The sequence below is a fragment of the Xylocopa sonorina genome, chromosome 2 (assembly GCF_050948175.1).
Source record: "Xylocopa sonorina isolate GNS202 chromosome 2, iyXylSono1_principal, whole genome shotgun sequence".
Taxonomy (NCBI): Eukaryota; Metazoa; Arthropoda; class Insecta; order Hymenoptera; family Apidae; genus Xylocopa; species Xylocopa sonorina.
Window position 1 is genome coordinate 8,250,261 of NC_135194.1, and position 27,402 is coordinate 8,277,662.

At 45.0% G+C, this 27,402-nt stretch overlaps 1 protein-coding gene across 1 annotated transcript in view; it reads right to left on the reverse strand.

Annotated features, from left to right (window-relative positions):
- LOC143433147 (uncharacterized) overlaps positions 1-27,402 on the reverse strand; it is a 393,923-nt gene that overhangs the window by 234,605 nt on the left and 131,916 nt on the right. Inside the window, exon 3 of the mRNA XM_076910299.1 lies at positions 4,872-4,931. Within this exon, the coding sequence (XP_076766414.1) occupies positions 4,872-4,931 (60 nt within the window). The remainder of the gene's footprint in view (positions 1-4,871; positions 4,932-27,402) is intronic.

A 27,402-nucleotide genomic window follows, 5' to 3' on the forward strand; every position in this document is an offset into this window, starting at 1 on the left:
TCGATTGTTGATTTTTGCCCCCAAGATCCAAAGGGAACGCCCCTAAACAACTACAACACCGATGGAATTGATGGAAAAAATAATATTCCGTACTTTCAGCTATCAATACTTGCCTTTTAGCGTCGAGATTCTGCTCGAGTTTATTGAATCGAGATGTAACCGTGTAAATAGCTTTTTTTACGTTCCATTAAGCAAGCCATGTTACAGATGTACTCGTAAAAGGGTTCGAGAAATAAAGTTTCACGTCAGATCGTAACATCTTGACATCGAATGTAGAGTACGAAGTTTTACCGTTTAACATTTCAACCATCGCTTCCTGGCTTGAACGTTTTGCAATGAACGCACAGCTCTTTTCGTCCACAAATATTTCAGATGATGCATGAGAGAGTCGCGTCACTTTTTTCCAACGAATGCACAGTTCTTTTGAATCTACAAAAATGTTTCAGATGATGTACGGGAGTGTCGTTTAATTTTTTTTCCCTGATGAATACACGATTCCTCTGTATCTAAAAATATTCACGGTCGAGTACGCAAGTCATGAATCTTTCACGGTTATAAACAATACTCCGGACAAGTAAACAGTTGCACGACCGAAACGATATTTCAACATTCCAAATCCGAGCAAAGTTGCCTTTCGTTCGGCTGAAAAGTGAAAAAAAAAAGGAAAATACAACTGTTTCCATTTTTACCGGAAATTTCAAATATTTTACTCAATTTAATAACACGCCCTACGCGGGATCGCAGGGAATGTGTCGACAATTTATATTCGCGGAATAAAAACGTGCCGCGGGTACGATGTGGAACTCCATTTCGAGGCACTCGCGACTGATCGTTGAATCATCGTTTTTTAAATAACAGAAAAATATTGTCGCCGAGCGTAAATAAAACAGGGGACACGTTCGGTAACTGTGACATTACGTACGATATCAGTCTCGCTGGAAACAACGGTGACGGACAGCTGGAGCTCGACATCGCCAATCGGATGTAAATCGGACGATGCCACGGTTCGACACGAATCTAACGCGCTGTTTGTCCCAGCGGTGCAACGTCTCGCAAGTCCATTGGTACCCAGCGCAAAACACGACTGAAATGTAATCAATGCAGAATCGAGAATCTGCATAGTTCAGAGTTCAACTGGACACAAGTTTAAGACGCGATCGAGTAAATACTCCCATAGAAACACTTGAGATACGTTTGATACGTGATCCAACTGTGGTATTCGATGCTTTGGTCGAACAATAAAGGATAACTAGACGACGAAATCGAAGCGCATTCCTAATATCGCGTAACTGATGTCAGACGATCGTACTTGATCATCTGGTAAGTTGTATAATTTTTTAACAATTGTTCCTCGCAGAGCTTTTATTGAATTCCGGGTTCAACAGAAGGAATCGAATGTAGCACGTATTAAAAAACTTCAAAGATCTTATTTCAGTACAGGTTTCACAGACTACCAGTGACTTACAGTAATCTAAGAACTATGGTGAAAACTATATAGTATTTATAAAGCTAAGAGTGAGTAAGTTAGGGTACAAAAGTTAGTGGACACGCGAAACAGCAGGCTAGAAAAATTGAAATTTGTGAACTATGATCAAGATGTTTCTGACAAATTGAATCTTAAGAAGTTTATAGCGCGTTGTCAGTGTTATCAAAGTTAATCACGCAGCACTTCGTACAATCCACAATGTCCTCCAGGACCACCTGACGCCATCATCCCCCGCATTTAGCGCTCTAATCCTCACAGCTCCGTAGCAATCATGGCTAACAAAAAAAAAAAGACAGCAGATCCTCGATGCAGACGATAAGAAGCCAGAAAACGCTAGCGTAAGTCCAACACAAAAGTTGTTAGCTCGAATGGATCCGGGTAGCGAAACAGCCGGCGTTCGACCGTAATTTCTATTCAATCGGCAATACGTTTGGTAAATCCGAGCGAAAATTACTCGCGTCGCTCCCGTATTAATCCCGGTTGGTAGAATGGGGGGTGCTGTACAAGCGGTCCTGCTTGCTCTTCCGTCCCGATGAACGCGCGACCGGGAAAATCCGCCACGGCGGCCCGTTGCCGCGCCGCGGATGTGATCACGCCGCGCGAACATGTAAATTCAAAACGAACCGGCCGCGCTCATTACAGGAACCGCCGGCATCAATCGTCGCGACGCGACCCGCCTATTTGCGCTCCGTGCCTTTTCCGATCGCGCCACGCGAATCCACTCAAACAGCCCTGGGGCTGGTTCAGAGACCTTCGTTTGATACGTTGTCGGCGATCGCTTCGGTTGTTCCCGTTTTATTACTTTGAGAAACCTACGTGGGTGGGATAGAGTGACGTTCACGCGGAAATACGTAACAAAATAATTTATTTGAACAAGTAATAAATAACAAATCCAAGTATCGACGCTATGGCTGCTGGGTACGCAACTACTAGCTAAGTAACTCTTGAGGGCTCCTTTTCTTCATATTATGAAAAGGAGGCGGCAGGTTCGCAGAAAACGTCCTTAACCCTCGAAGACGAAGAGAAAGTTTGGAGTGAAGCATATGTTTAATGTCTCCAGTACCTCTTCGCTTCGAGGGTTAAGTATTCTCTTCCGCCCTGAGCCATGGAGTGCAAAGGCGACTACAGTGGTCGCCATATTACCATCCGATATGTAATAACGCGAAACGAAGAGTTCGCGTCGCGAGGAACGGTGAACGGAAGTATCTGGCGTAAATTGGGTGGGGGATGAAGTTAACCTACTTGCGTTTAACGGCGCGTCGCGTGGATCATTGGCGTGTTTTTTTTTTTTTAAATGAGAAGGGTAAATGGTTCGTTGGTCGGTGCGACGGTTCCAATTAAGTACGCTCGGCCATTTGATTGTGTAACGGCAGGGCTGGCTGTGTTTGCCGGCTAATTTCGAGTTCAGATCGATCCTCGAGGGACGCGTTCGCTGTTTAAACGCTAGTCGACTCCAAGTTAAATGGTCGCAAGGGTGGCGCTGAGCTGACACGTTCTTGTCCTCGGGGGCGGAAAAAAGAAACCCGTTCGTCGTGATATCACGCCCATTGCAAACAACCAGCCGTTCATCGGGGTTCGTGAGTTAAATATTCATCGAAATCGATCGGTGCGGAGTCGACTCGACACGCGTCGGTCCACGCGGAGGTCCTGATGCCTCTCAGCGATCGTCGTACTTCCCTATTAGACCCGCAGCCATCTAACATTCATGAATTTAACCGATTCGTTCAACTTTTACCGCGACACAGGCAAACCTAATTGATTTAAACTTCCGTCGCTGCATTGATACTAGGGACTGAAAATTATAGCGTTAGATGAGAGTAGGAACTCGATTATCCGAACCAAACATGGCGTATCTCGTTCGAATAATCGTACGACCCTACTTTTATACAAAAGAAACGTTAATATCGATTAAGAATAAAATCTGTCTTTGATCAATCATCGTTAATTTTTACTGTACTCGATTTTATGTAAAATTAAAACGAGAAATATTTTCATTCGGACGTTATACGTGTATTATTCGCAGGTAAATTAGACGTATCAAAGAAAATCGATTTCCAATTAACGGCCCTTGATTCGTTCCGAATAAACGACCGACTTCCATCAACTAATTACAGATACGAATCGCAAAACGATCCACGAATTGCAGCGAATCGAGCGCGATGCTTGCCGATCGAAAATATTTGCACGGAGAGTCGAGTAGTTCCGTCGTTCGTCAAATAGAAAGGAAAACAGCGAAATTTAGAATCACGCTGTAACGAACCCGCCAGGCTGGAGCAACGAGTTCGCGGAATAACAGCCATTGTTTCAATTACATTAGTTCTCGGTTCACCGACGTATCCGCGAAAACTGTCGCGATATTTGTCTCTGCTTGAGCGGTGGTACCGAGAAAACGAGGATTCGAACAGTTTGGACAAATAGAAGAGAATACACGATTGTACAATAAAATACATTCTCGAAGGCTGCTTAAAAACATCGCGATCTCTCTGGGACAACGGAGATGCGAATAACTTTTCTAAGCACGTCTCATCGGGTATCTGCACGGTATTCTGCATAATTCCGCCATTACGAAAAATTAATGCTAGGCGTAAAGGGACTTTGCGCGTTAAAGAGGCCGCAGAAAGGGTTTCAGGGCTGAATGAGTTGCTTGCTGCGGTAGTTACTTTTAATTAGACCGTTGGAACGTTCTATCTTCGAGCGTTTAAAAGGGTAGGAGAGGCAGAACAGTGACTTAGCAGCAATTTTTACCCATTAAGAGCCGCGCAAGAGTCTCGCGAGACCTGGTTCACGGAGAGCAAGACCAAGATTCCGCCGTGCAAACCTTTTCCCTTCTATCTCTCGTCGTGTTCTTAGAACCACCCTCGCCGTCCCTTTCGCGCAATCTTGGAATGACGGATTTATTTGCCAGACAGAGGGTGTAATAATCGCCGAGAAATATACTCTGAATGTATCTTAGCAACGGTTGTTAAATAAATATATAGTTATTTTAATTTTCATTCTAAAACGCGATTGGCAATATTTTGTTTTTCATTTCGAAGTAATTTGAGAAAATGGAGAATTCCGTTTCATTACGAAACGCGATTGGTAATCGTGAACGTTCAATCGTTAATTATCGTTTAATGTAATTAATAACTGTGACTCGTCGACGTCCAGCACGTTTTAAGATATTTTAATGAAACATTTTACTCGAAAGCAATCGCGATACTTCAGCCATGTTGCAACACGATATGCATCAATATCCATTCTTTTGAACAACTAATGACAATTCAAACCTTTAATGTCGAAAAGTATTTAATTACGAAACGTTTGATTCATTAGTACCGATATACACGAGCGCGAAAGAATGAATTGCCGTCGATATGGAATTTGATCATTTTTCGATACTCACCCTTCGACTGTTCCCATCCTTCGGGTTCAGGTCCGAGGCCACAGTGCCGAAAATGGTTGGCTGCAACAGAAAACGCATTCGTTTCAACGCATTCCAATAAAAATATTCATCGTTAATTGAACGCCCTCTCTACATAACATTCTCTCTACATAATGGACCATTATATTTTTTATACAAGTAAATGCTTTTCCAATTACTTGCAAGGATAAAACAAATTATGCAATTCATCGTGTCCTTCATAGTGGTAGGTTAATGAATCGAATAAATGAGCCGCCGCAAATGAGCTTCCCACATTCCAGCAGAGGTCCCATAACTCACGATCATTCGCGCCGGATAATGCACCCTTCTAATGGACGTTGCTCTCAACATTTCTCGACGTAAACAATATTACTCCGCTATCGAATCGCTGGATTCACGTACGCCGTGTATTACGCGTTAATTCAAGTAACCGTCGCAAAGACGTGATCGAAATTCACGCTCGAAAGTATTTTCAAACTCGAAACTGACTAAAATTGTACAGCAATAAACGCAGACCGCGACAGATAGCATTTCCGCTTGTCATCGCGGAAACAATACGCGGGTGGGGGAGAAAAAAAAAGAAATAAAAAGAGAAAAAAAACAGGGAGCTGCAACTGGCGCTGTCGTCCACTGGAAAATCCGCGGGACAAAGGCGAGTCAATTTTGGGGCGCGAAAAACATCGACGAACGGCCATTAGAAAAGCGGCAATTACATCTCGCTACTTTTAGGCAGCCGTGGTGGTAGCGTCGTGCTCCCCGACGCCTCTCAGAGCCACGTCAATTCGAGGCATGATTTCCACGCGTGAAATCGTCCGGATGTTACGGTCAAAACTGTGAATCCGAAAACGCGGCTGTAAAACCAGTCGCCTCGTAAATCCACGCGATGGCGTCTAGTTCGATGGCGGTCGCGGGCCCGCCATTAACTGCCCCTGACCGAGAGAATGCGTTCGCCAATAGTCGCGTCGGATGAGGAGAGGGGCGAGAAATATAGAAAAAGGAAATATAGCTCGGTTATGGTTGAACGTGGAGTTCGTGTGATTTAAGGATGCAATCTCGTTTAATTTGTACCCTCTTCGGCGCGAGTGCATCTAATAAAGTAGCTGCCGCTCCACTGAGCCTGTTATAACTAAAGGAGATTAGATTCTGACCACTGTGGTTTCATTAAAGAAACCGACGGCTATCTCAACCGCGCGATTAAAAACGAGAATCCCTCCGCGAGAGAGAACAAACTGTTCAATCAACCGAGATTTAGACGCTAGCCGTGCAAGTAGCGGGGCGTTCTGTATGTAATTAAATCCACCGTGCCTCGGCTCGATTGAGATCAGTCGTTCGGACAAATCAATCGGATAGACGGGGGGGAGGAAAAATGAAGTCGATGAAGCACGAGTGGCACTTGTGGAATCGATAATTCCGCGACTTTCAACGGAGAATAATTCCGCTCATCGATGGTATCGGCGTTCGAGGTGTTCTGATCAGTCCAAAGCCGGTCCCGATCCATTAAGCGTTCTTTTATTTCCGGGATAACAGTTTCCGGCGGCTGGCCTCCCTTCGATATGACGACGCGCTGGAATTAAATAACGCGCGGCGAATCGCGTCCAGGCGTCTCCTCTCCGCGACTTAGCCGATCGAATCGGCGGCTGGTATTTATGATTTATGCGACGATAAAGAGAGGAGGAGACAAAGAGACGGGGAGTGACTAGGCTCCAGCTTGGGTGGCGTTTGACAATTACGGAGAGTGATTATTTTTTTCTTTTATAAAAAGGGAGGAGATCGTTGCGGATTGCTTTCATCGGTATTTAACTGTCGAATCACGGAACATGATCGATCGAGTATTAAATCATATTTCTCTGGCGTGTTTTGTAATTTGTTTATGTTTTTTTTCAGTCACGTTATCTTGTATAATACGTAAGTAACATTAAATAAGTAGATTCTCGATACTCTGGATTCTAGAATCACCTCTTTATTTCAGATCATCCACGACTGTACGTTTCAGAGTAGATTCATTAAAAAACAATAACTATAACGACACGAAAAATTAATAATGAAGAGAAACTAAATTGCTGTGTACAACGAAAATCATGCTAATTCCATTCTCAGCTAAGAGATTGGATCTGTAACGTCGAAAGAAACAAAAGAGGGAGAGGAAACTGTTACTCCCAAACAAAAACGGTTCGCCCAGTCCACTGAAAACGGTGAATTGGCGAGAAGAGTGAAAAGAGGAAAAAAAACGGGTCCATTATCGCGTTTAGAATAGCTGGAGCACCGGTCGAAAGGGGCGCGCAATATCGAGCCAACAATTGCAAGTTCGTAGCGTCGAATCAATATTACGTTTTACATAAATAAATGTTGCCAACGTTGCACGGATACCTCCTCTGTGCTGCGTGGCGAATCGAGTTTCTCCGTAATTGCGCGCGCGTTACAGCAACCATGAAAATTAATTAAATCTCCGCCAGCGGGGCCACTCCCTCCCCTTAGTATTATTTATCCTCTGCTGGGACAAATTTCAAAACATGTAACTCTTCTGGTCAATGAACAGTATTGGTGCGCGAGCGGCGGCGGCGGCGGCACCACGGTGATATATGAAATCGTTTCTCTACGATGCATACGTTCGACGTAATCGTAAATCAGCGAAATTAAACGAGCACAAAAGTCGTTCGACTAACGAGGATCGATAACGATACCATTTAGCGTGCGCAATTTTCCTTTAAGCCTCAATAAAACGGGGATCGAAAGAGGTTACACGTTTTCTTCTCCTTTCTTTATTTTCCTTTTTTTTATGGAAAAAGAAACCTTTATTGTTGCATTTGTGAAAGGTTTCCAAAGGAAAGTGATATCAGTGCGCTTCGAAAGAAGTTGATGCGAAGACTCTTAAACTGACAGCATAAAAACTCACTCGATATAATTGTTATCAACATGGACGCGTACTTATCGTAACTTTAAAAGAGACATTTTTCTTAACCGTGAGAATAACAGAAGTGTAACGAATGCAGATGATTACGTTTCACAAAAAGGTGTGAAACACTTAAACAGATTCCAAACTGGCTGCAATATACGAATATACTCTTCGCACGCCATCTGAAATGTAACAAACACATGCAAAGCGTAATGTCAGACACTTTTATTTCATTCGTTCAACTCTTTCGTTCGCGCGGAAACTGTTGAACGTAAAATTTTTCGAACGAAGGTAATCGAAGATAGAATAAAAGTTCAAAAAAAAATGAAAGCACGAAATCTACATACGCGGTTATTGAACTCTAGCACATGTTCAAGAATCCAATTTCTTTCGAACGAACGCCCGCTCCGCCATTGCTGCGTAGCAGCTGAAAATCGCTAACTCTAAAATTCTAGGGGGTCTAACATTTTTATTCAGCGGCCACCGTCGCGAGGAAGTCATCGGAAGTTCGAGTAACGCGCGGCGAACTTCGAGAACAGCGGTAATCTCTGCCGATCGTGCATGGCGCGATTCGTTTCCGGTATCGGACCAAGATTCCGTGAGCAGTTTGCAATTTATGACGTAACACGGTCAGATACGACACGTTCGAGAGGAAAAACACGTCGAATCGATCCGAAACGGAGGAACACCCGCAACACGGAATCCGCACTGAATCGTTCCCCCCTTATCTTTATACGCTTCGACGGATCGGTCAACAATCGCGCGTTCCCGATTCAAAAAATCGACAAGAAAATGGCTACTCGGCCAGTTTGCTCGCGGCCATTTCTTCCAAGTATTTCTCCTCGCGTTTGCTATGCTCCATATTTGAACGAATACTTTTTTTTTACATTTCGTACAAACAGTTTAAGTTCCGTGAAATTCTTGATTAAACCATAATTAATCAATATAAAGTATTATACAATTGAATTTATAGTGATGGAGTGTGGCTTTCTTAACTGGTATGCAAAAGTATATCGCAAAATCGATTTTGGAGGCAAACTTTCGTATTTAAGTCATTGTTATGGTAGTTAGAAGATATAGGAATGATACTTTTTTTTACATTTCCTACAAACAGTTTGAGTTCCGTGAAATTCTTGATCGAACCATAATTAATCGATACGTAATGTGTAATACGAATTGAATCCATAGTCTTGGAAGTATGGTTTTTTTTAACTGGTATGCAAAAGTATATCGCAAAATCGATTTTGGAAGCGAACTTTCGTATTTAAATAATTGTTACGGTAATTAGAAGATATAGGAATGAAATTCTCTGGTATCTCAATTGAAGTATAAAACTAGGAACGCGATTAATTACGATGAATTATCGAAGAGCAGTTAGTCGCGTAGAAAATCTTGTTCCGTTCTACGGAGCACGGGAAAAAGAATTTTGGTCCCACGGCAATATCGCGAGATTTACACCCGAACGCGATCATATAAAGAACATAAAAGATAGTCTTGTTATCAGTAGCGTACCAATTTCGCAGATTTCTCTTTGTTCCGCATTGAAAACTGTGTACAATGGGAACAATGGAGAAAACAAACAATCGAAAATCCCTGGCGGAATTTCATTCCGAAAAGAGAGACCATGTTTTACCAGCGGAGGAGCGGGGTGGGGCCATTTTTTAGATACAAAAGTTAACCAGATGAACGCTTTTCGAAATAGAGACAATGGAAAAATAGATCTTTGTTCCGCTTATTTTTTTACTATTTAAACAACGTGCATCCGGTTTAAGAATAAATGCATACAGACGCGAATAAAAAGCAGCGAAACGAAATTTCGAAACAACAGAATACGAAGTGTGTAACATAAAACTGCAGGGTTGCTCGCTTTGATATGAAATATCAGCTCGTCTAATAAATATTTCAATATTATTAAAATGAACATTTTCGCAACGAACGACGCGTCAGCCTCTCTTCGCGTTTGTTTAAATTAGCGAATGTAAAAATACACGTTCCACGGTAGCTTGCGAGAAAATATTGGAGGGAAGTGGTCGATCGAACGTTGTATGTTAAACAGAACGATTTCTCTATTAGGGACGCTGGGAGATACGTAAGTAACCGAGGGTTCGAGAGATTATCCAAAACCACGGGAGCTTTTAAGCGGTTGTTTGAAACGGATGGGCCACGGTTGGTTGTAAATCTTACAGCTCGTTAAATTATTCCGTGTTCCCCTTTGCTGAACGCTCTCGAGCGGGTGATTAACGGGCTCCTTTGAGAATCGAGTAACCGATGTCCGTCTTATTTACAGAGTACTCTGAGGCTCGGATGCGCGGGGGAAAAACTGGCGATGACGGTGACGCGCGTGCGGCGTTCAAATTCCTCCTGAGCCACCGTTTAGGGATGAAAAATCGGGCCGCGCGAGCAACTATTCGCGAAAATTTATGGAAATTAAGTTTCGTGGGGAAATTTATGGACGAAATTTGATCCTCTGCTGGGCTCTAGAATTTCCATCGTTACGTGACGATATCTCTCTCGTCGATCTGAAATCTGTGATAGAAATTGACGGTCATTGTAAGAACCAGCCGTTTACGCTTTTCCTGTCTCCGTTTTTCTGTAAATGCGAACGATAGGTACGACGTGGATTCGGTTGATGAAATATGAAGTGGCGAGGAAACCGATACGCGAGTGTATCGTTTTTCCCGTGGTAAGTACGAAGGAGAATTTCGCGGAACCGCTGAATCATGTCGGAAAGTTTAAAGAGAGATATAACGGAGTTAACGAGGCAAAAAAGGATACAGAAGAGCTGCGGGGACGTGAGAAAAATGAAAAACCAATACGTGCGAGTGTCTCGAGATCCTGGCGACAAGAACGGAAAGAATAAAATTTCAAGAGAGGTAAGTAAGTAGAATAAGAGCAGGGGGCGGAAGAATCGGGCGGGTAGGGCCAAAGAGGATTATACTTCAAACCGTACCAGAGGGGGAGCGATTTAAGTTTTAAATGTGGACGGCGGAGAATAAATGCTGGCACGATTTCGCCAAGTAAACATCAAACACCGCGTAAAAATCGGACTAATCCACGTGACGCTGTTTCAAACGCAAAAATGTGTATATGCATCCGTTTATAATCTTGTACATCGTTCGCAATTTGCTCGACGACATCGTTAATCCCGATCGCGGTTCATCCCACGTTAAAAAGAAGCTAGCAAAAAAAAATTGACGAGCAGCGAAAGGTCTTTACACGAAGATTCAAAAGAAGGCAATCTCGGTAACTAAATCGATTATCCTGGCGCGCGTCGTTCAATTAAGGAACACGCCGGCATTCTTCAGGAGCGATCGATTATTGCGAGCGTGAAACATCCGCCCCAAAGTTTTCGAGGGGGGGCCCCGTAGGCATTACAGAAACGAGGTCGAAGGGTGACAAAAACTTTGGGAACGATCGATGCGCCACGAGTGCAAAGAATCCACCCCCTCCCCCATGCCCGTCTGAAATTCTTCAAGAGAGGACATGCAGAGCGTCGATCCTGCGGGGTTGCAAGGAGAGCTCGCAGCCTTCGAAGAGAAACGAGGGTGGTGGAAGAAGCGGGAGAGGGAAAAAGGAGGCGAAGAACCGACGGAGAGAAAATAAATGAAAAGAAGGAGAAAAAGAAAAAGGGACTGAAAAGGATCCGGAGACAAACGTTGGTCCATTGTCGTGAGTGGTTCGCCACCAGAATTTCTGAAGGAACCATCAGGACTCCCTGGGACACGGGAACGGGAGCTCGGAGAATAACGATGATCCCAACACAGTTAGCGAGTGATTTCGTAGGCGTCCTCCAAACGGACCTCATTACGACCCGTTGCAAACAGTTGGAGAACAATTCTGAAACGATCGAGACGTGCTCTCGCCGGAAATAACAAGACGCAGCGGCCGCCCGATTTCTTTTCATTTACGCCGACGAATGGACCGAGAATTCTGCTGGCTGTGATAAGGAATTGCAAGTTTATTATCCACCGTAATTCTTTTTCACTTTTAACCGTGGAGTGAACGCTCTGTTCTGTGAAATAGCGAGAATTGAAAATTGAGAAGTTAATTCTTTAAAGATCTAAGACAATATTTATAATGTTTCCTTAAAGATTCTTTTCGAGAGAAATAACGACGACAGTTGGTATTCGCGTAACGAATAAAATTTAAAAATATTTGATTTCACAGGTTTTTGATAAAAATTCATATTACTGCACGTTCGTTTACCTGCAATTTTTTAATAAAATTGCATAGTCCAAAAAAGTGAATGTAAAAGTATATTTAAATACTTTCCGTCGTCCTCCGTTTCGGTGCATAAAATGTTCTTCGAAACGGTTTCGCGTGCAGTTGAATTTCAGCTTTGCAAAACGATCCAATTTGACAGAAGTCAGGAGAATTAGCCGCACGAATTTCACGGGTTCCAAATTTGCATACTTTAACGCATCGTGATATTACATCTGCGAACGATGCTCTCCTCCAGTTTGCGTCGTGCACAGGATAAAAACCGATTCACTTACGATGGGAAAAAATGTATCATGTTTTTTGCGCAAAAGGCACGCGGCTGAACGACGCGATAAATTTGCGAAATAAATTCCCAGTGGTCAAGGGACAAACAAATTTTCGATGCTCGAATCCGACCCGCCTCGCGGGACGAATGTCCTATCTCTGGCCGGATTTCTCTGTCGCGGATACTTTTTTAAAAGCGCTCGAGGAAAAGGGGGACGAAAAAGTGTTCGAAAATATATGTCCGCGACGCAACGACGCTGTTGCGGCGCGATTACGCGCGCAACGGTAATCTCGAGCGGGGACGAAATAAATGAGATTTACAACTGATTACGTAATGACATTATGCATTTTGCACGACAGCGGGAAGTTGAAGCTTGATAAATTAACTCGGGCGCAATAACCGTTCCCTGTAACGAAAATGAACATTTGTTAACGCTACAACTTTACACCCGCCATAAATTAGTGGGCGCTACAGCTGTCCGTTTTGCATATTGTAATACTTGATGTTACGAAAGGAATTGCGTCGCGCGTACCAAACGAAAGATTTGCGAGCAGAGAAGAGCGCTTCATTTTGGATTTGATATCATTCTGATGCGCTCAAAAAATTCTCGTCAACCGATTCAAATTTCGGATGTAAATATCATTTGATCGGAAAACGTTCCGCGAAGTCGCTGGAGGTATTCTCCAATTTGCGAGCCTAATTCTGCCTTCTTCCTACCCTCCTTTTTACGAGCATCGCAGTCACCGCTCGAGCGACGGGATGTAAAGGCGGACGATCGTCAAGGCGAAACAGCGGTGGAAATAAAACGTTGTCCTGGCAGGATAAGCCGCGAGAAGGATCGTCTCTGAAGTGGAAATCCCAGAACACGGCAATAAGTTCTCCACAGATACGATCGAAATTTGTTCCTCGTTTCGAAGCTGCGCAGCTACTCGAGAGACTTTACCCTCTCGTTACTGGAATTTGCGATTAGAACACGAGTGGCTGGTAGAATTCCTTCTGCAATAGAATCACGTTTCTCGTCGTTCCTTCTACTATTGTTCTTGCATTTTTCGACTTCGCGGAGACGAAGTTTGTTCGCGTTTCATTAATCGATCCGCAGGGTCTTCGCGAGCCCTTCGCAAACGCTGCTCTCCACCCCTCGTCCCGATGCGCGCGTACGTTTCGAGATCGCAATGGAATTTCGCATCGGCCCCGAAAACCCCCGTCAAACGAAATTTCCGTTTACAATAACCACAAAGGGCCGAATAGCGGGGAGGGAAAAAGTTGCGTTTGATGAACACTTCCGTGTTGGAACCGATTGGGGCCGATTGGACACGATTGGAACCGTCGATTTGCCAAAAGCAACCGGAGGGCGAACGCGGCGATGGGTGGCAGAGGCTTTGAAAAAACGGGGGCCGTGGCGGGGTGGAAAAATCGTTTTAAAGCCGCAGAACCGCGCGACACTGGAGTCGAGGGGATGATATTTACTCGCGTCGCTATTTCGTATCCCTCTGCTGAATGTACACCGCGGCGAGCAAGATCCCGTCGGTAGAGCTGGTGGAATAGTCGTAAACCGTCACCCTGAACTCTATCTTCCTGCCTATTAGGCTCCCCTCCGTCACCTCGTAACCCACCCCGTTCGATTTCGCCGCGTTACGATTATACGGAGTCGAAAATCGCGGTTCCCTCGTTCGAACGAGGGTGCTGTTCCTCGCGAAGCGAGCTGAGAAGTCTAATGCTCCCATTTGGGGGATGGTGTCGTTTCGAGGTTTATATCTTCTGTACTTATTTAACCGAGGATTCGATCAAATCGAGCAAAAGGAATCAATTCCTTTCTATTTTTCGTTGAAACTGGAATTTCGAGGTATGGATTTATGTGTTAAAAGAATTTCTTAATGTTCGTTGGCGATACTGAGCACCCTGGAACACCCTTGCGACGCGCGAACGTGTGAATAAACCATTGTCAGACTTTATCAATTCGATGTCGAGCAAGAAAAAAATTCCACGGTTCCGCGTTCGTTAGTTTCGATAGGAAAGGGACGATGCAAGCGTCGACGTTTCCACTTAATTTCGAGGGCAATCCGATCAGAATCCGCGAGATGAATTTCCACGCTGCTCAGCTCGCATCGAGCGGACTCGAGGGTCCATATTTCGTGGCCCGTTTGATACCCCGGCACCGTGCTCGTCGCGGAACGAACCGATAAATCTCCATGAGCCATGGACGGATGTCCATTGTCGCGGCGATCGTGACGAGATTTTGGCGTCGACGTCGATATTTCGGGTAGACGCGGCCGCCCCACATTGTTCGCCGCGCCGTCTATTAATTATTAAAGTGATAACACTGATGCACTGCGTTGCCCTGTTTCCTGTCGGCTCGCTCCGCGCAACCCTTTGTTATTTGGGACACGAGAAGCCCCAGCGGATCGACTGTTTGACTAGGGAAATTATATACTTGCCCCAGTTCGCTCCGTTAATTATTTAAATTCCCTTTCATTTTGGAGAACACGACGGAGACGCTTAAACGGTGCACGCCCTCCGTGAGAAAATGATTAAAACGCTTGCTGGAGATTCTCGTCGTTCGATGTGTCTTCCTCGAAGATCGAGTAAGAAATTTTTGTTTGGTAAATTACGAAGAACACTAGAGTGCGCGTGTTCGAATGAGAACAGGAAATAGCTGAACGAGTAACCGAGATTTTCACGATCGACGATAACTTCTGATCCAATCTCGTCTCGCTCGCGCTCGCGCGCAACACCCCCGTTGATTTACACCGGCGCGATTTTACATTTATGTCTGGTGACGTTTTGAAAACGCGTCTGGCTGGCACTGTCGTATTTCCTAGGGCTCGTCGGAACGACGTACTTGCCGGCGAAATCAATCTTCCGCGCAATGAATATTTCCCCGTCGCGGGCGGTATTTATTTATTTCTCAGCGCCGACAAGAGGTTCGATCAGAAATTCCATTTCGTTCTATAGTCACCGTAAATGTACACATAATACGGTGCGTAGCTTTGCATAAGGATCCAGCCGAGATTCAACCCCCTTCTTCACCCCTTCCTCTCCTCCTCTCTCGCGTCCTCTTCCTTTTCCCCGCCCGTCCCGTTTTACGAGCGCCGATATTTCATCGGGAATAGATCGCATTGTGAGATTTCGAGCTTATGCGGCTGATATATTAGTCGAGCAGTCCAGACAAGAAACAGATAGCGTCCCAGGCATCGATTAGATTTTGCTACGCAGGTCCGTCGATTTCCGTTTACGCGGTGTAACTCTAAATAATTGCTACTTCCGTATTTATTTGTCTCTCGGATCGTTTCCAGATAATGGTGTTTATTTTGCTTCCCAGATAAAAACTGACGACGTGGGCTATCTATCGAAGAATATTCTTCGTACGCTAGCAGCGCAACCGATCGAAACTTTGTGCTAATTAATTCCATGGCACCCCTTTGTGCGAATAAATTGGTGCTTCGATGTTACCCGTTTCTTAATGGCAACTCGACGGAGAGCCTGGACTAGTTAGCCGTGTATATCAACCTGGCGCGTGGCAAAGGGTTACCAAACAACAAGTTCGTCGTGTGTTATCGAGCAAACTGCATTACGTAACCGGAGCAACGCGAATGTTAATTGTCTTGGCGTAGAAATTAATTCGATCGCTTCCGATAGACACGAATTCGAAAGGAATCGCTTGAAGCGAGAAGTATTGCCCACGTGTTGTTTGCAGTGACATAAATTTATCCCCCACGTGTTCAATTTAAGATATATCTATACGCACACGCGAGAAATCTCTAATTCTTCACAGGGCAACGCGAATGTCAATTGTCTTGGCGTAGAAATTAATTCGATCGCTTCCAATAGACAAGAATTCGAAAGGAACCGCTTGAAGCGAAAAATATTGTCTACACGATGTTCGCAGTGACATAAATTTACCCCCCACGTGTTCAATTTAGGATATATCTGTACGCGCACGTGAGAAATCTCTAATTCTTCACAGGAGGGCAACGCGTTAAAAGTTGAAACAAGGCATGCAATGTCGTTCAGAGCTCGGAAACGAAATAACAAAGGAGCAGAGTTGTTCGTATTAGAGAGGTGAGGACACCGAGTCGTTAACCACTTCGACATGCAAATTTGCTAATGTCCGTGGTAGCACGCCGCGGGACAGTCTGACAAAACTGTGCGTGGCAGACAGACAAACGTAAAACGAGGACATGAAAGCGACGTACCTTCCAGCGGGATGAAAGAGAAGGGAAACTATGGTTTCCCACCTTCAATCGTCGTAAGAAACACTTTTTTCACAACTCTCTTTCAAGTCCAAAGAAAAAGAATAGAAAAATAGAAAATTGTGAAGAGTAAATATGCTTCAGACTAGGTCCTCATCGATTTCAATAAAATTTGATAAGGTAAAAAAGTCTGTGTCGACAACAGAGTGGCTGTAACCGTAGCCACAGACAGCTTCCCGTCCAGTGTTCAGGAAAATACTTGTAAAGTTTTGGAAACACCGCGCGACCGTGTAAATTCAGAGAGTGGAGCACTTCGTTCAACAATGGCTGCAGCCTAGTGGCTAGTGTGGGGGGGCTTCCAATTTTTTTGTCCCAGCTTTAAATTCCACCGGGGGTAAATTCCTCTCCGGACACATTTTTCTCGCAACTTTTCTCCAACAATTTATTTACTCACTGTTAAATAAAAAACAGTTTTACGATGAGAGGAAAATAGTAAACTATATTCGAACGAGCAGCGAGGGTTCGCTCTTTTCAAGAAGTCTACGTATGATATATACATTTTGAAACGTTTGATTTCAACAAAAGTAATGAAAAAAGCCAGTGCCACTTTTGATGGAAACCTATGATGCACGCTTTCACAGAACACGAAGTGGATATAAGCGCAAGCTTCCGCTAGGATAAGTTCGAAAGGGAGGAAGAGTCGAAATGCATCGACAGGTTTGATTAACGTCATACTCGTTTTAATTAACGAACTGCAGCTCGCATAATACAATGCAGTATTGAAGCATTATAAATACCTCGCATTGCTCGCGTAATTTTCATTACGTACTGAAAATTTAATAAAGTATGATTAATAATCGCATCAGGCAGAGGACCGAACCATATTTCTTTCCACTTCGATCGAAACAAATTAACGATCAATTTCTCTGCCGTCGAGATTTAATGAAGCTTTTGCAAAATTTAGTAAAAAAATATGAAAACTGATAATCGTATAAGGCGATGCGTTTATTCTTCAGCCCTTAATTCCTTTAATTTCCGACGTGTTCGATACGAAGCGAGCGAAAAACGGGAGCGAACGGGGGTAAGTATGAAAACAGCATTACGGCCGGCTCGTTTCGTCTGCAGTTAATGCAAAGCGTATCGCAGACTGCGCGAGCTTATCGTAATCGCGCTTTATACGATGCATCGCCGTTTGCCCTGAAGATTTTCTGTAACATCGACGGAAAAACGGTGAAAGCAGTCACGGTTCGCCAAAGGCGATTAAAACTGCTCTATTTGGGAGCGCGCGAGCGGAACGAGGCGGATCGATCGATCGACTGTCGACTTTGCAGCTGAATTTAGTCGACCGTGCCCGACATCGCTGCGCGCGGAATGAATGCTAAATTGCCACGCTCGCGTACATACGCGTAAGCCTTATTTGTCTGGCGAAAGAGGCGAAACTATATCGGACGAGACGTACCATCGGCACGTAATTTACCGTAAAGCTAATGGGAGCCATTTCTCAAAGTGATTTTCAATTATACTTGCTTATAATCGATCACGAAACGTGAAGTGTGTAACGTTCGATTCTACAATTCCCAACACTCAAACATTAAAACTATTTACATTCAAACCATGATCACGAGTAAACACAAATCCACATAGAATAAAATTCTATGTACAGCCTACTTATTATATTGTACGCGTTCGTCGAAACAAAGATTCATAGCTCTCAAAACATCCTAAAAAAAAAATAGCAAAGAAAAGTGTCGATTTTGAGATTTACACACTCCATGGTTTACGTCTCGAGTATATAAAATTGTAGTCAGAAAAATGGATTCCACGAAAGCAAACCATCGCTCCTTCTCCCGTTCCTAGCATCGAACCTTACCGTAAAGCTAATGGGAGCCATTTTTCGAAGTGATTTTCAATTATACTTGCTTATAATCGATCACGAAACGTGAAATGTGTAACTTTCGATTCTAGAATTCCCAACACTCAAACATTAAAACTATTTACATTCAAACTATGATAACGAGTAAACACAAATTCCAATTAATTAAAAACAGAATAAAATTCTATGTACAACCTACTTACTATACTATACGCGATCGTTAAAAATAAAGATTCATAGCTCTCAAAACATCCTAAGAAAAAAATAGCAAAGAAAAGTGTCGACTTTGAGATTTACACTCTCCACAGTTTACGTCTCGAGTATATGAAATTGTAGTCAGAAGAATGGATTCTACGAAAGCAAATCATCGCTGCTCCTCCAATTCCAAACATCGAACACGAGGATACGTTTCAATACAATTCACGCATAGATGCGCTTCGTCCAACAGGAATAACGCGAAGCATCTCCCGCGACGAATTCGCTCGACGCAAACAACCTGGCGCGAGCAAACAAACGAGAAACCAAGTCAAACACTGGTCGAAACATGAAAATTCTCCGCGACGGATGGCTGACGACGAAGCACCGCGCGATGGAGTCGCGTCTCTTAAATCACAGGCGGAAAAATCGTTAGACCGTGTCCCGGAAGGAGAGTTCTGGGATCCGTATGGCAAACAGAGCGAGCTGCGCGAGGAACAGCTGTATTATTCGCGGAAATGGGACCGCGGAGGAAACGGGCGCGCCAGCAATGGCGGAAGGCATCGGACAAATCGTTGCTCGATGCCGTTCGACGATATAAATGAAACCGGCTCGCGGGATCGCGGCTAAACTTCCGTCGTGAAGACGCGACATCGGAAACGTCTCCTGCCGGATACTTTTATAGATATCGCTCTTCCTGTCCACATCCTTCCCGATCGAATCGTTCCGAGTGATACAAGTACTCGTGTTCGAAACGCTTGGCGATAAAATACAGATATTTATGTATTTTTTTTATTCGTTACACCGTTGTACTCCCTTTTTTCTGTTGAATTTATTTGACTTTCCATTGCTCGCGTTGTTTGGTGATTGTTTGGTGCACTTTGTCATTCGATTTTTCGTTGTTCAAAAAGGGAGATGGGTGTGGAGAAAGTTAGATGGATTTTTCGTTTGCTTATTTATTTGTTTATTGGAGGATTAAATTGTAAAGCACGATGGGAGAAGGTTTGCGAGAACGATGGCTTGCAGCAAGATCCCTTTCAACGTTACATAATGTCCGCGTGTACGCACGCGAGAGTACGAGTGTACCATTTCTTCGCGTGGAACGATGTTATGCACCGGAACGACGTGGTATTCTTAGCTGGTCTAAAAATACGCAAATAAATTCTTCGCTACCAGCGATATAACGAGCTTTAACGATTTCTGCAAGTATTCTATTTGAAGTCGCCGTGCGGCAATCCAGACGAGCCTAATTGAAAAATAGAACACGCGGCTCTGGATCGTCGTTTGAAACTTCTCAATGAAACGACGAACAATTTTCAAATCATTCGAACGAACGCTCAGAAGGCAAAAGTATACTTTAGCTCAGAATATTTGTCATAAGCAAATTGAGAGAAGTAACAGCGAGCAAGAACGAGTCAGAATCGTCGCCATTTTGTCAATTGTTACTCGAAAAACACTTAACCAACAGAAAAACAAACTGAGAGTTAAATCACAAGTTCAATCGACTCCAATTATAAGTAACGTAACCAATTCGAACGCATCTTGCTGCACCCTCAACCCCTGTGGATTCAACGGATGCCAAGGGCCCAGCAATGGCGTCGTTCCAACAGTTCCCACGTACACCACGACCACCAACCGAAGATGAGAATAATCACAATATATTCCAACGATATATATCCAGCAACAGCTGGGCTGTAATTACCACCAGCGAGCTATCAATGCCTATAACGCGCGTCCATAATATCGCGTCGTTACGATAATAGGCCAAGACGTAACCTCCTGACGCGTCCGTTCCTCGGTTGCTCGATGCTAACGGGAATACCACCGCCTTGAGGAACGGCGAACAACTTCCCGAGGCCGTCGTCAGTCGCTCGTATGTGTCTCGAGATCCATTCGAGTCGACTGCTCGCGTGAAATTAACCACGCACACGGCTGCTGTTTAACGGCGGGAGATTAATCGCGTTTGAGCCGTGACGTGGAAATGTTACGCTGCAAACATCGTGCCGTGATAACACGATAATAGGGACGGTGGACGTGAAGAGAAGAAGGTGCGAGGTGATATAGGAGAATCTTGCAAATTTTTTTATTAGATTTGCAAAGCAGTTCAACGCGTGAAGTCGAGGGCTGCGCAGGATGGGTGCACAGTGCATTGGTTTGACGTTGGCGCTTGTGCATCGTGGTCTGAAGATAGCAATTGCTTTAATTGGATTTTAGCGATATTTAATTGGAGATCGTGGACGGACGGTAAATCATTTTACGAACGTTGGGAATCAAACTGTTATTTTTACAGGGCAAATAAAATTCATACGAATTTACCAAAAGCTGTGCTTTAGTTTGCCTCCATTTCGCAAGGAACCTTTATAATTATCGAGCAAAACAACGCGATCGGTGCATCGTTACGTCGTATCGCGCGTATTAAATAATATTTTAACAGCAGAGGAACGAGCATTAATTAGTGCGTAGATTAAATATGCTTCATTAAGGATCACGTTGATTTTGCATGATTATCTGCGAACATTTTCAGCTTCCTGCCAGCAACTGGTCTCCATACCACCACGCGCACCCTCTGCAACACCGTCCGCCCGCCCCTCTCGCTAATGCGTAAAAACGTTATTATGGTAACGACTCTGCCAACATGCATAATATCGTAATCTGTTAGAGTCGTTATATGGCTGCCAGCTAATGACTCAAACAACACGGGGAATGAGAATAATTGCCGTTTGTTCCCCCCAATTTGCGTCGCGGGACGTTACAAATGTTTAATATTTCGCGACATCGCGTGTGGAAGGAAATGAGGGTGAAACTTAACGCGCTGGAAACCGTGCGAGACTGCACGCTGAATTTCACCCGTGAACGCGTGACGAAGAAAACCGTATGCGAGGCGAACAGTTAAAGTTTTCGTCCTTAAAAGAATACCAGACGTCTCTAATTATTCCTCCTACTTGCGACACTTCTGATAGCGTGTCTTCGCTGCGCCTTCAACCCTAAACCATCATTATATCTCAAAGTACATAGATACACGTTCTTTATTACGATAATAACCAAAGTTACTCTTTTCGTACCCTCTGAATCAAAGCATTAAAATCAGATCCATTCTAATCGCCCCAAAGCTCCAGCACCATTGAATCAAGCCCACCACCACCGTATCCCAATCATACCATCCACCCTGAAAAATCGACGCCTTCCTCCGCGTCCCTCGAATCCACGAACGTAGAACCTGCCCGTTGACGAGCGTAAAAAACAGGCACGCGTAAATTCGAAACAATATCGACAGCTGGAAACTGGCAGACAATACCTCGGCAGTTTTCAACGATCGCGACGCAACGGTCTGGCGTGAAAAAAAACAAAACATAACGATCCTCCTCGCGGCTCGCCGGATTTCCTTTCGCCTGGCCGCGACGGGGGTTAATCGTTCTTTGATGCGGCTTTTCCCAAACGTGCAATCGGTACCTTGTCTCGGTGCCCTTCTCCCGCCTGCTGGCTTTTTCCCTGGTCCCTCGCCTCTGTCCAGCGCTCAGTCGAGCCGACCGCAGAGCACGGGCTGATTGCTGGTGGCGGCGTAACGAGCGTGCGAGCGGGGGTTGCGCGTAAACGCAGCCCGCGGTCCGCGTCGAGTGTTGAATGCACTCTCGTGGCCCGATCGAATGCAGTTTCCCTGTCCTCGCGGGGGATCCAGTCGGCGAGATCGTTAACCGAGCAATTCATCTCGTCGATCCACTTCGCCGCGCGGAGTTTCGATCCCGCTGAGATACAGTGGCAATACCTGGGGGGCGGCTCCAGGGGTGGGAGGATTCTTATTGGACGCGGTTATCGATCGGCGCGCCACGTCAACTATCGGGTATTAATTGGCGAGCGGTTGGTTTCCGGTCGCGAGCGCTGTTTTTGAGCAAGATTGTTTGCGGGATTACCGTCGACGGATCGGGTTCTATGCATTTGTTAGCGGTTTCGAGGGTCATCTGTTCGTCGTTTGAATCGACGTGGCGCGGGGGTGGGTGCACGCGCGCGCGTGCATTCCCGTGGTCGAGGTCAGTCCTGCCTTGGGCTTCTTTTCAATTTTGCGCTCTTCACGTAGGACGAGTGGTCTGGGTGTTTGTGTGTGTGAATAAAAGCTCTCGAGAGTAGACGGGAGAGATAAAAGGGAACACGCCGCTGCGCGAAGAAAGATGGCGAAACCGCATTGTCGTGCGAACAAAGATGTATTACCAGAGGAAAGATGCGTTGCAAAGGAGCCAGATAGGAAGAGGATATCGTTGTAAATACTCTTGCTCGCGATTACCACGGCTGGCCACTGGATAGAAGGCTTAACTGTTTTCGTGTAAAATCGATGCGGATCGCGGGATTTATACAACGAGAGGTTATCGGCGCACGTTGAATCGTTTAAATTCAAGTTACGACAAGGGGGCTTACAGCTGGGGTAATTAGGAGGTATCTTTACTCTTAGTCGTGGTTAGCGATTGGGGGATGAACGCTCGAGGAGTACAGGGTATTAAGTGGTACGTGGTTAGCGGTCAAGGACTTAGTGTTTTTGGATTCTGGGCTCTACGCTTCTCTCTCTCCATAGATTTCAAGTTATAATATCGGATTATTTGAATCGAGTCACGAAATTGTAAAAGTTTCACAGGCTAAACGATTAACTCCTTATCCCACGTAATTAAAAAAGTATTTAATTCCACATATCGGAGAATCATATCCTTCCAATTTCTATTACTTTAACAGGCTTTCGATACAACGCGAAACGAAGTGATCGCGTTCCAAAGGGGTTCTATAACGAAAAACGTCATCGGATAGCACTTGATTAAATCGTCTGAATCACGATCGACGAGCTGGCTCCGTTCGAAAGACCGCTAGACTCCAGGGAGGCGTAACGGAACGATCGTCGCCATTGGAATGCAAGTTAACTCCCGTTGAACGGGCACGCGAGCAGGTCGAAACAATCGGCAGCTCGCGTCTTAATTAGCCGGGCATAATTTAACGGGCGGCGCGTCCCCGAGGCAGCCAGGCATCCGCGAAATGCACGCGAGCCGACGGTTTGACTCTCTCAAATGCGAGCGACGATTACCTCGAACAATGCCGTAGATATCGAGTGGCCCTGGCCAAACAAGCGATCGTGTCCGTTCTCGAGTGGACGTTCGTATGGCGCTTTGACTTCGAGCGTGGAAATCATTTCTGGCCAATGTCCAATCGTGGAACAGTCGTTTCGTTGACGACTCGTCATACGGTGATCGTGCTCGATCATCGACGCGATTAGAGTCCTCGAAATGGCAGGAGGACTTCTTTGCGCGGCGTTCGTCGCGATTGCACTTACCCACAGGATGTAGCCGATCAAGCAGGTGATGATCGCGATCATAATTCCGTAAGCCGTGGGCAAAGTTTCCTCGTTGGATTCCTCGCCGCTCTCCATGTTGCTGGCCCGCCGTGAACTTCGAACTCGCGAGCGCTCGCCTCCACATTCGCGAAATTTCGCCCGCGTTACGAACGTTATCGAGTTAACCAACTTTTATCGCCGCGTAGGATATTAACTGTAAGTGGAGTTTGCGCGTAATTTGCCGCAACCCTTTCAAATCTCCCTTTATTGGATCAAGTAGTTTATTAAATCTGTTAGCTATTGTAGGTTATTTTAGCGACCTGTACCGAGACTGACCAATCGCACTAACGAGAGACAGAGCAGTAGAATAAAAAATCGAACGAATTCAAGCTTCTCAAATCTGGTTCACTGTCCACTTACAAACGACCAAATTTTGCTAAACAGAAACGAAGTTGTTCGAAAGGAATTGGCGTCATCGTGAAGAATTCACGATGTCGTTCAGCAATACCCATGGTACCCGCTGTTACAGAAGCGACGCGATAACAAAAACGATCCATCCAACGCAACTGCGCGATCTTTCGCGAGGCGAGTTTAAACCAATCGTAAAAACCGGTGTGGCGGCCGGCAGTTTCCGGCAAAAATCCTGCAGTGCTCAAGGCAAATCCTTCTTATCGGGAAGCAGAGGGCGAGCGGGGGAGGAGAAACTTTCATCTCCAACAAATAGCGACACGAAAGCCCGTTGTCCAGCAACAGTAAATCGATAAATCTGGCTCTGTGCAGCTATTCGCCGGGGGAGGCGTTCGACCAAGAAACACGAGGGCGTCGCGGGGCCAGGCGGCGGAAAGAAAGCGAGGGCGAGCGATCAAGAGGTAGAAGGGAACAGGGCGGCGAACCTAGTTGGCTTTCGAGAAGGAGGGAAGATTTATGGTGGTCACTTTATTCGAGAGCCAGCCCCCGTGCTCGATCATTTACGAGCTCGGTGAACGGGCATTTTTTTCTCTCGCGTGGAAACTGCGCCATTGCACGACACAAGTGCTCCGCCGTTCCTTTTCACGGTCGAGAAGGTGACCTAGCATAAACGCGACCTTGATACGCGGTACCGTTCCCTTCGATAAACTCGTACCGATCGAGGGTCGTCGCGCGAGGGAAGACCGTGCGACGGGTATTAATGATTGTTCTATCGCGCGGAAAATTTGATTCACCGTGAGCCAGAGTCGTTTCTCAAAATCCTCGGCTCGATGGAAGACCGTCGCACAATTTCAATCTCGATATTTCCATTTTGGACTACAAGGAACGTTCTTCTCTCGCTATTTTTCATGCTGATATCACAATTGTAAGAATAATAAATTTGTGGTTACTTAATTGCGCGAGAAGTAACTGTAAGAATCGTACTAGAGGAGAGAGACATCAATTTCGAGTAATTATAATTGCAATAAAAGTTCGTTTAGAAATCTGAGCTCGATGTCACTCGAAATCGATCGAGGATATACTGTTGCTCGTACTGCAACGAACCTATTAAATCGCAGTTATTAATATCGCTTAAACAAACCAGTGAAACGGAGCGATACCAGTTCACCAAGAGGAGAGACTCGATTACGCGTTATTTAAATAAACGAAGACATTCCACAAGTGTTCCATCAAGGGATTACCGTGAACCCTCCCCCTCTATCACTCTCGAGATCCACTGTTCTAAATTTACCGCGTTCTGAATTACGTTCGACGCATCTTCAAAGCCAGACGTACGGCAAAATTCACAGTCACGACACCGAGAAGCGCAGAACGGCTTCTTCACTGCGTCGCATCGACCGCGACGCTCGCCTCCGCGGCGGAAACGCGTTTCACGCGACCGTACTCGGAAGTCGTGGCGGCGAACGGGTGCAGAAATCGGTCGTTCATCTTTGGAGAATTCGACGGATCACGGTCACGTATCGAAGACACGATGACGAAGGATCGACACTGACTGATCGGCGCGGGAACCTCCGCTCGCTCGTCTATTTTCAATTCGACGGTCAAAGCCGATCGAAGGGGCGAATGGTAGCGGCGGAAGGACGCGTGGAACGTAGGCGGAAGAAGACGGTTCGCGGGCCACGGACGCTCTAGAGGCCACACTGGTTTCTGCTTTTTGGCCAGCGGGCGTCTGCTTCATCGTTGACCGTTTGAACGCGGAAACGCGTATTAATAGTACGGTGAAAATGGAATCTAGGTGAGCAATGGTGAACAGCCGCTGAACGAGCTGTTACGCGACGAACTGGTCAGACGAATTCGCAACGGGTTTCACATGGTGTTGATTTATTGTTCTCGATCACCCTATCGGTCGCTGGACGAGTACTGTTGAAGAATTTTGGAACCTCGAAAATTTGGAAAGCGAGTATTTCTTTTTTGGAATTGTTGTGTATGATTTTTCCTATCATCCATTTTGGGAATTTTAATGCAAACATTGAACGACACTGCTGCGAATATGCGAATATGTAAAGCTTAAAATTTTAAAAATTGTATAGAATCAATATATATAAAATGGTCGAACACGAAAAGCATAAAAACACAGTTGTATTTCATTGTGTTTTCGCTACAAAAGCAGCACAAGTTTCAGGATCGGGTTCGCTATAAATCTGATCGCCATTTGTGGAAAGTTCCTCGGGGAATACAATAGATCAGCGGAATAGCGCTGGTAGAAACGGATCGATCCTATAAAATAGTCCAAAAAAACAGAGAATTTCCCACGTCTCTGAACGTTTAAACATTTGCCAACGATATTTAATCTTACGATCGTCTTCCACGTAACGCTATATTACACTGCCAGCCATATTTCCGTTTCCACTATTTTTCTAATATTTTCATTTCAATGTTTTACATTTGCACAGTTTGTATCGTCGTATTCAGTTAATATTCCTTTGTCAATTGAAACGCAAACGCGAACGTCGATTTCAGATGCCTGCTGGCATCACCGTCTAACGCAAATGCGTGACAACGGCCATCCGATCAGAACTGATGTCGGTTAGATACAGTCACGTCGAATCAGACGCTCGTACACCAGACACAATAAGTTCCAATCGACGATCGCAGAACGCAATTGTGCAAATGAGGTTTATACAAACGCGAGCCGTAATTCTGACTTGGCCAACGCAAACACGTGTTACGAACGTCTGACTAGAAATATCTGTGTCCACTTGTCGCCGTCGTTTCTCGTTCAACGAACCTGTTCCTGTTCACCAAGCTAGAGTAAGAATTAATGCTCGCGTACAAATTTACTTTCGATATCACAATTGCAAATACACGGTCTCTCTTTAAATAAAATATTGCAATTCCCCTACGAATTTCACGAAACGAGGAAACATTTTTAATTACCAAAGTATCAAACGCGAGTTCGTCGATGTTCTGAAATTTTTATCAGTCGACGTAACGCTGGCGTCACTGTGCAACGTCCCTGAACGCAGACACAATTTACAGGCGTGTTTTCAACGAGAGCACGAAAGGAAAGTTCGCGGTGTAATCGCGATAGGACGATAAACGTGTTGAACGTAAATTTAATGGAACACTTGTAGTCTGCGCGTCAAATATATCTCCACTCTGC